Raw genomic sequence first — 9,481 nt, 5'->3', positions numbered from 1 at the left:
TGGGCGGGGGAGGGGCTGAGGGGCTCTGAGGCGGGGAGGAGGAGGGGCGGGAGCTGGGTGGGCGGGGCCGTGGCGGGAGCTCGGGGGGCGGGGCGGAGAGGCGCTGCGGCTGGAGAGGGCGGGGCGCTGAGGGGCGGAGCGGAGGAGCCGGCTCCGGGCGCTATTCCCCCCCTCGGGGCGGCGCTGCCGGGCGCGGGCCGGTCGGAGCCTGCGCACTGCGCCTCCCGCTCTTCTGAGGCTCTGCCGGCAGCGGTTCCTTCACTCGGCTGAAGATGGCGGAGGGTGGCGGCTCGTCGCTGAAGGGGCTGCGGGAGCAGATGGGTGAGAGCTGGCAGGGCACCTCGCGGCCCGGGGCTCTGGCTGTAGCCGGGGAAGGGTGAGAGGGGAGCGGGGCCCCCGGCTGGAGAGGCAGCCCCCTCTGATGCTGTGGGGCCGGCCTGAGAGCAGGCCAGGGACGCGGCCCTTAGGCGGGCTCCTCTCGGCCCAGCCCCCCGGGAGCAGAGAGCCGGGGCCGCGATCCCAGCCCCCCGCTGGGCCCTGGGGTGAATGGGGGGCAGTGGGCCTCGGGGAGATCGTGTCTGCCCCCCCTTCCGCTCATTGGCCTGAGCCCCACACCCTGCGCCCTGTCCCAGCCTAACTCCCCTTCTCCCACCCCCCACACCATGACCCTCTTGTGGGTTCCCCACTCCCCCCTATTTGTCTGTGCTGCCCCCCACCCTGCCTCTGATCTCCCCCTGCCCGCCTCCTTTCTCTGTGCTGCTTGTCTGGCTCTCTTCCGCAGGGCTGGCTTTGCAATGGGAAAGGGATTCTGGAAAAGAAATCTGGGGCTTCTGCTGAGTCTCTCACAACTTTAAATGCCCAGGCCTTCCTACGTCTGGGTTTTAACTTCAAAATCTTTCTTGAGTGGAATATGAAACACAAATCTCTTCCCCTCCTCTCCTCCCTCCAATGCATAGATGTTGTATTAATATGCAAGGTCTGACTTACATTAAAAAAAACCCCTTAGTCTGCCTTACACTCACCCTGATTTGCCTATAAAACTGCAGCACGTAATTTTCCTACAAGACTTTAGCTGCTGATTTGAGATGTCTGCAATACATAGACAGGAATGAGTGCCACTTGAGGACTTCATCTTAAAATGAATTGTCTGCCTTTTGTGATCCTTTGAAAGTCCAAACCATTATGTTTCTTTAATGAGTCTTGTCTCAATTTTCTAGATTTTTTGCAGACAGCTCCTCACGGCTGTCATGCCCAGTGTTTGCTGCAATATCTTGCAAAGGATGACGTGACAGTCTGAATTCTGAAATGTTGCTTCCTAATCAAACTCTTAATAATGCTTTAACACTTTTTTGGAATTAAGATACCAGTAAAGGCTAAAAATATTTAAATTTAGTTTGTTAAAAACTGCTTTGGTTTGTTCTTTCCTGTTTGAGACTTGGATTAACAAGGACCTCAATATACATAACCATTTTGTGTTCTGTGTAGAGTGAGTGTTATGCTTGTCAAGGTGCATACGTGCACACAATAGATTTGTGGGTGAGTCAGTACAAATGAAAGCAACAAAGAGTCCTGTGGCACCTTATAGACTAACAGATGTATTGGCGCATAAGCTTTCGTGGGTGAATACCCACTTCGTCAGACGAGTGGTATTCACCCATGAAAGCTTATGCTCCAATACATCTGTTAGTCTATAAGGTGCCACAGGACTCTTAGTCTGGATCTGTAAAAAGCAACAAACACGGCTACCCCTCTGATACAGTACAGATGAAAACATTTTGATTATTCCAGACTAAGCATAACGAAGAGACTAAAGGAAAGAAAGAGTTATGATCTCTGGTTTGGTGTAAAAATTAACTAACCTAGACTGTGTGCAAACTGACCGGTACTTTGTCAGTGTTTAAAGTTATCAGTCTGTTTCTGTGACTGTGATTTCTTTATGTACCAGTGCAATTACTGATGTAAGAGTTCTGGTGACTCTTACAAATGGTCTTAAGGTCTTGAGTCTTCAGCTCAGATCTGGAAGTCTTTCTTCCTCCTTTGATGCAGAAGTCAGATATGGACTCTGTGTGTGTGTTGATTCCCCTTTCCAGTTTTTTAAGATGAATTAAGTGCTCGTGAAAGATAATTATTTGACAGAAGACATCAGACTCAAGACCTATCCACAGACTAGAGAGAGCACAGATAATAGCAACACAGTTTCACCAGCATAACTCAGTCCTGACCTGAAGGGACCTTAACTAAGAGTGAAAGGGTCACTTATTTTTATAAGCCCACTTTGTTTTTGTTCTCTCTGCTGAAATTACTGATTTTTATGGCGCTTTGTGAGATGGACACTCATCTGATGGAAACTAGACTGGAGACCATCAAATCCTTCCAGAGACCACCAAGCAGATGGCATCCACTCTTGTTAACAGCTGTCTTGGACTAGATGCAGGTAACCAGAAGGGAAGGGCCATCCAGCCCCATCTCCCTTTCTAAAGTGAAGATCTTCTTTAAAAAAACAAAATAAAAAGTGACACTAAAAATGACAGGGCTTGAAAAATCCTCTTCCTTACTTTCCCAATAGGAGGTGAAAATTGATGGAGCAGAATCTGAATTTTAACTAAAACATATTTTAGTACTTTGGCTACAAAGATAACTAACATGAATTAATATAGTGCTGTGTTTTTTGAGTCTGCAAACAGACAATTCCAATATGGCTTTTTCCAAGTGACCAGAGAGTGATATTGCAGAGGGTCAGTTCCAGAGCCTATATCCAGGACCCTCTGGGAAGCAGTGAAATTGACAAGAATCATAGCACTTTATTTCTGCTGTTTGGCAAAGTTGTGAGTTGCAACCAAGTCAGACACAGAAGCTATTTGCAGATGAGGACTGAAAAAAAGGAGGTTAGGAGGCTGTAGGAGCAATAGAGTAATGAAGACCCATTCCAGCATTTGTACAACAACAAAAAGGACCTCAAGAGGCTCGTTGATTGTGTGTGTGTGTGTGTGGGAGTGCAGGAATGTAACTTTCTGCCTTCCAACAGACAGCGGGTTGAGGGAAGCTACAGATTTATCAAATACCTGGTAGCCAGATACTAATATGCAGTATGGACAGCATCCTGCCAAGAAACCAAAGAGCCTCCTCTTTCCTAGTTGCTGAGATGGAGTCTAGGTTTCTTTGCAGAACATTTACTCTGGACCTTACTGGCTTCCTCTTCCATGCCTCCAGTCTTTCATAGCAACCTCTGGATGTAGGTTTAGTCTTCTGGCTGGTAGAAGTCTGGTCACTGTTTCAAGCTCTGAAAATTGGCATCGGAGGGTTCTGCTCTTCTTATTTCTCAATAGCTTCCTTATCACATTTGCTAAGTTTAAAGTAAAGAGATGGGTTTTCTCATTCTCAACCATGCCTATTCAATCTGAGGGGAAGTGTGCTTTTTCTTCATGCATCGCCTGTAATAAAGAGGTCATGCAGGCCAAATCATGCCCTCAATGACAGGTCTGCAATTCCATTGTGTTCAAGTTCTTTCATCTGTCCAGCCTATTGCCTTCAGCCAGACAGCATGAGAGCAGAATTTTGTCCTGCAAATAGAATTTGGTTAACACTTCTGTGAATGATGCCTGCCCAGGAAATGTATTAAACCTAGATCTAAAATATGATTTTATACTCATAAACAACTACATATAAATGGCACCACCTAACTCCATTGATCTGATCTCTGGATATTTTCAAAGTTATAGTCTCTTATTATGGGGACAAAAGGGTTTTACTGATATTTTAATTCTGTAAACACTGTTGAGCACACACAGATTTGAGAGAGGGTGTTAGTCTGTTAGAAGGCATTTACTTCTTGAGTAATATAGTAATCAGTTTAATATTTGAAATTATTTTAAGTTATAATAGGCTGCTTTTACTTTTTTAGTCTATTAGAGTCATGAAATGCTTTTTCTTGACTGTTGTAATCTTGTTAGCAACTGGCTGTTACATTGCAAGAACTTGGCGCCATTCACTTCTGCTTCATTGGGAGATGTCCCTCCGTGATGTATATCGGATCATTGTGTGCATGGGTATTAAATTGGTTTTGTGTTTTTTTTTTTTTTTAAAGTGCCAAATCCTACTTTTTTCAGAGATCTGTATGCTCAAGTGGGAAATCCTTGCAAATTTGAGTTAGGTCAGCAGCATGGTGCCTTCTTCCTCTGAATACATTTTGACAGATCTGCTGTGGGCATAGTTTCCATCTCTTGGCTAGTCAAGACCTATATGGTCAGAGCTTATATCCACTAAAAAAATTAGTAAATTCATTCAATATCTGACCCATAAATTTGCTCCATGTGGATCTCTAATAAAATGTGAGGCTCTAATCAGAAAAGTGACTGAATAAAAATAGCATATTATTTAAAATATGCTCCATTTGTGTATTATCTCTTTTAGTGACACAAAAATAAAGTTTATTTCCCCCCCTCCAATTACCACTGCAGAATCAGCACAGTTGGAGAATGAACTGGCTTCTGTTGCTTCTCACCTATCAACAGAATTGCTAACCAGGGTCCTGATCCTGCAGGTTGTTCTATGTCAGGGATCGGCAACCTTTCGCACACAGCTCGCCAGGGTAAGCTGACTGAGTGATGTGCTGGCCACCGCTTCCTGCCGCCCCCGTTGGCCTGGGACGGCGAACTGCGGCCAGTGGGAGCCGGCCAAACCTGCGGATGCGGCAGGTAAACAAACCGGCCCAGCCCGCCAGGGTGCTTACCCTGGAGAGCCGCGTGCCAGAGGTTGCTGACCCCGTTATACGTGAATGGATCCTCCATAGAAGTCAGTGGAATTCTATGTGGGCGCAGGAAGGGATACACCAGCATGGAACAATTTACAGACTTGGGGCCTGTGTTCAATTTGCAAGGTCAAATTATCTGTCCAGCCCCACTGAAGGAAATCAGTTATACCTTTGCAGCTCCACTTAACCAGCACATTTTTGGTACTATTGTAGGTGTGTGAGAAAGAAAGACACCCCATCTTAACTTTGATCTTAGGTTTAGTTTGCAGTGTGGCTAGTTTAAAAAAAATGCTTTGAACAAATTTCCTCAGGAATCACTGACAAATATTTAACTTCACAATGTCACTTTTACATAATCCTTTTTAATAGTAGAACTGTACTTCAGAAGCACAGAATAATGGTTTTGTTGTGTCTGCCATGTGCCTGGTTTTGTCTGTCTACCTCAGAACAAACTTTCTAGTAACTTTTTCAGTAGTTATAGTGCAGATAATTGTCTGAAGGATGTATAACTAGTCTTAAAACCGCAGTGCTCAGATAGCTTTGTGTGTTCTGGACTACCTATCAAATTCACTGTTTGACCCCAATTCTCATATCTTACTTATGATTTCCAGTTGAGTTTAAAAAATTTACTGCCGTGGAAACAAGTCAGAGGTATATACAATAGAGAAAGAGGTACTGGTGAATTCCAAGGGCAGTGCTCTGGTGAGCTGTCCAAGTACTGCAACTGAAAAATGGAAGGATGATGGGATTTGTACCTGGGTTCTGTCTTAGGCTCTGGGCTCTATTTTGCAGATCAATCCCTGGCTATTTGGCGTTTGATAAATTAATCTCCACACAATCTGCTGCTGCTTGAGGAGGGAAGGAGCTATTTCTGTTTTGTATTGTCCAGAGCCTGCTGGTTTCTGCAGAGCAGTGAGGAGCAGTCTCCAAAACTTTCTCTGTGCTCCTCTCCCAGATCTAGCACACCCCTGTGCCAGCCTCCTTCTGGTGATATTCAAGCCTCCAATTTTTTTTTTTTTTTTTTTTTGGGAGGCCTTCCTCTGACTAACTTCAATGCCTGTCTCTGCATCTTGTCCTCTCAAAGTTACATAAAATGGAAAGTATGGGATTGAGATTTGATCCATCTCCTATTTAAAAAGGTAACATCAATAGACCACTGTGTTAGATTTATATACCGCTAGTCTTGTATGTCATGTGGTGAAAGCACAGCACAGCACTGGAAATTACTACCCGTGTGTCCTAGTCTGTCTTCTACTCTGGTAATGTGACTTTAGGTAGGTCACTTATCCTCTTTCTTAGCAAACCCATTTTTGAAATACAAATTGTAATACCTACAACAGAGTGTTTGAGAGCAAATGTTCATGAATGGGATCTGAGAACTTGGATGATAAGTTCTAGGAGATATATTGTATATGTACAGTAATATCCCTTTGCAGTCAATATTACAGTGATATCCCTGAGTATTTAATTTTTTAAATGTGCATTTGATTAATCAGAAAGGCATTTAAAACACACGTGACACAATTCCTGTTGTGTAAAATACTGAGAGTGCAGTTCAAATACAGATTGTTCCATCTAAGGTCAAAATTTATGAAGTATGCCCTCAGAATTGGGTCCCAAACACTTGGAAAACTTTGAGTAAATTTACTCCATTTCAGGTTTTTCTATAATTTAGCACATCTGTCACCATAGTATCTATTGGTGGCCAGCTTCTTCCATTGATTTCAGTAGGAGCTGCACACAGAATTAACCTGTCTAGCTAAATCTGCACCTTGCAGGCCATACTCCACCTGCTTTTGTAAGAGTATTAGTAGATTGCAGATTTGGAGATCTGTACTTCTGGGAGGTAAGGAAAACACCAACAGCTTGCAAACTGTGCACAGATTGCTTTAAGCCCATCAATTGCTTAATTGAGTATATGTTTCAGAAATGCACAGGGTAGAATTTAGCAATGTCTACCCAGAGGTTAGATCACTTAACTATCTTTTAAATAGGACTTATTTAATTAGCAAATAGAAAGTTTTTCCCTCAATTGCTCCAAATTATGAAAGGCTATTTATTTTGCCTGACCGGAAAATAGTTTCAAAGTGACAGAATTCATAACATTCCACCACAGCTGAGTATAAATAAAAATAAAGGCTTAAAATAGCTCTTCAGTGACAAGTGAAAATATTAACAATGTTTAAATCTTAATTTTGTTTTTCTTTAACTGATCTTCTCAAAACCACTCTGCCTTCACATTAAGGCTTCATCTATACTAGAATTTTCAGATCCATAATTTCCAGTGGGTCACTTGGTGTTAGTACTTGATGAAGCAGTAGTGTAGATGAGACTCTGGTCTCATCTTGTCTAAACTATACATTCTGCTGGTGCTGTCATTGGTGGATCTCTGCCTCTGTTGGTATTGGGAATTGTGGATCCAAAATAGCCTAGAATAAATAAGACGTAAATCAGTTGTGTGTTCCAGTGTTTCCATCTGCTTCTCATGCCTATCATTTACTATCTAAAAACCTCACAACGTTTGGGAGGTATTTTATCCTCCCAATTTATTACATTTCTGTTTGAGGATTTAAAAGCTGTTGCAGTTGTGAGGAAAAATACCATAGAAAGCTGTGCTGGATACCATTTAAAAATATATCTGGTTTTATTCCAATTTGCAAATCTGTTGGGGTGCTACCTTTTACTAAACAAAATCATGGAATTTAACTGCCTAGCTAAGTCTAATTTAAAGTTCAGAGGGAAGTGGCAGTGAAGTACTGTTCAAGTAGTCTTTTGAGTCAATAGTTTTACGCACTTCAAAACCTCATGTAAAGGTTAGTTGCCAGATTGTTCTCAGTATGTCCTGGACTCTGATATGTTCACATCATTAATGTTTTTATTGTAAACATTTAATTAGAACTTTATACTTTCTATAACCAATTATTGATGATGTTTACATAATAGTCAGAAGATGCCATAGTTATCACACAGCTATTGTTTTTTTTAACCTGTTTACCTGTAGCATCAATATTTATGCAGTAGCTAATGATACCCATGTAAGTAAATTAGTTGTTTGTATTGTACATTGCCAGGGGTGTGGGCTTGTGAAGTGCAATAGTGAGATCTTGTTTTCCTGAAGTCATTACCTAAAATGAGTAAATACTAATACTTGTCAGACTTTCAGAAACCATAGGTTAAATTGTAAAAAAAAAGTCCCTGTTATGTTTTCATAGTACAGTTCAACACCTGTCAGTCTAAAATGCGAAGTATGAAAAAAAAATGTTTTTATAGTATGATGGCACGTTTCATTTGGGTTTTTTTACTACATTCATCAAGAAGTCTAAACATAAAGTAGATGCATACATTTCAATTTCCCAGTTTACCACAGCTAAAATTTAAGGTTCGGTAATACTTCAAACCGGATACGAAAGATAATTTCTTAGTTCGTGGTTAGCTTTTGGTGGGTGTACACATGACCATCCAATAACAGACCTTTGTAGTAATATCTGGTCTGTAAGTGAGAGCGGTAGTGTTGAGTCTGAGCACAGGCAGCCAATTACATATAAAGAAAAGGGAAATCGTAGTTATCACTTGGTGTATTTTTATTTGAAAGTTGTAATAATTTAGTTGGCATTGGAAATACCTGTAATAATGCCCTCGTTATCCATGATAAATGTCAATGTGGTATATATGTGTGTAACTTATTATATACACTTGTTTTCTGTTTAAAGCAAGTTAGCCTTCTATTTGCATGGCATCTGTTTTCTGTTGAATTTTATTTTTCAAATATTCTTTGAGCTGTTAGTATCCAAGAGAGGGATCCACAGAGAGAGTTATCTTTGCAATTAGTTTACCAATAGTAGTTATTCCTAGAAGATGCCCCATCTCCAATTTTCAGCTCTTCCACCTTTTTTCCCTTCAGAGTTTGGAGAGAACTTTGAAAATATTTTTCTCCTAGTACTCTTTACTGGGCTTTAATTTGAGCGTACCACCTTTTGCTATTGAAATGAGCTGCCCTAGGAATTCAGGGGGATGCATAGGTATTGCAGTAGCCATAGAACTACATTCTCTGGCTAAGGTGCCTCAGAGGCTCTGCAATTTAAAACAGTGTGAACCCCTGACTTATTTTGCATTGGAATCAGACCCAAGAGTTGGAATCTACAGAGATGTATATCTGTAGATACCAGGAATTAAACAGATTTCCTGTTATAGTTAAAAGTTTTCAGCTTTCACTTAGCTTTCTCAAGTTTGTTTGAAAGAAATGTAATGCTGTGACTTAAATTACAGATTATTGATCCGTATTACATTCTAGATATGATAGGCCTTGATCATCAATCCCCTGACCAAACTGGCGAACATCACCTTATTCTCCTTCATTTTCCTCCTTAAGACTCATCTCTTCCATTTGACAATGGCTAGGCAAGGTGAACTGAGACTTTGATTTATTATGCAAAACATACTCTTTTTAAGTGTTACCTTGTCCTCTTCTCCTGCCTTTATTCTGCTTGTTAGTTTTCATTTTCCTGTCGTCTTTTCACACATCCAGATTATAAATTCTCTGGGGTGGAGACCATCTCTTTATTACATGTTTGGGGTCTGTAAGTGTAACTGTATTAGAAATAAGATGTGTCTGCAACCTAAACTGTACCTTAACAAAGATTTTAGGGTGCAGTGATTTTCAGTTTTAATAAATGGAGTTTAATTCTTTAAATTTCATACCATTCTCTTCTGCAGAAGGCAATGAAAAGCAAA

The 9,481-nt window shown here is 41.4% G+C and overlaps 1 protein-coding gene across 1 annotated transcript in view; it reads left to right on the top strand.

Moving 5' to 3' along the window:
* The first annotated feature begins 222 nt into the window (after positions 1–222).
* The window catches only part of MAP7D3 (MAP7 domain containing 3), a 62,618-nt gene continuing 53,359 nt past the window's right edge, over positions 223–9,481 (top strand). Inside the window, exon 1 of the mRNA XM_026652932.2 lies at positions 223–321. Within this exon, the coding sequence (XP_026508717.1) occupies positions 273–321 (49 nt within the window). The 5' untranslated portion in view covers positions 223–272. The remainder of the gene's footprint in view (positions 322–9,481) is intronic.

The sequence above is a fragment of the Terrapene carolina genome, unplaced genomic scaffold (assembly GCF_002925995.2).
Source record: "Terrapene carolina triunguis isolate 2854851 unplaced genomic scaffold, T_m_triunguis-2.0 Scaffold131, whole genome shotgun sequence".
Classification (NCBI taxonomy): Eukaryota; Metazoa; Chordata; order Testudines; family Emydidae; genus Terrapene; species Terrapene triunguis.
Note: the sequence above shows the minus strand (reverse complement) of the source record. Positions and strands in the feature narration are given on the sequence as shown.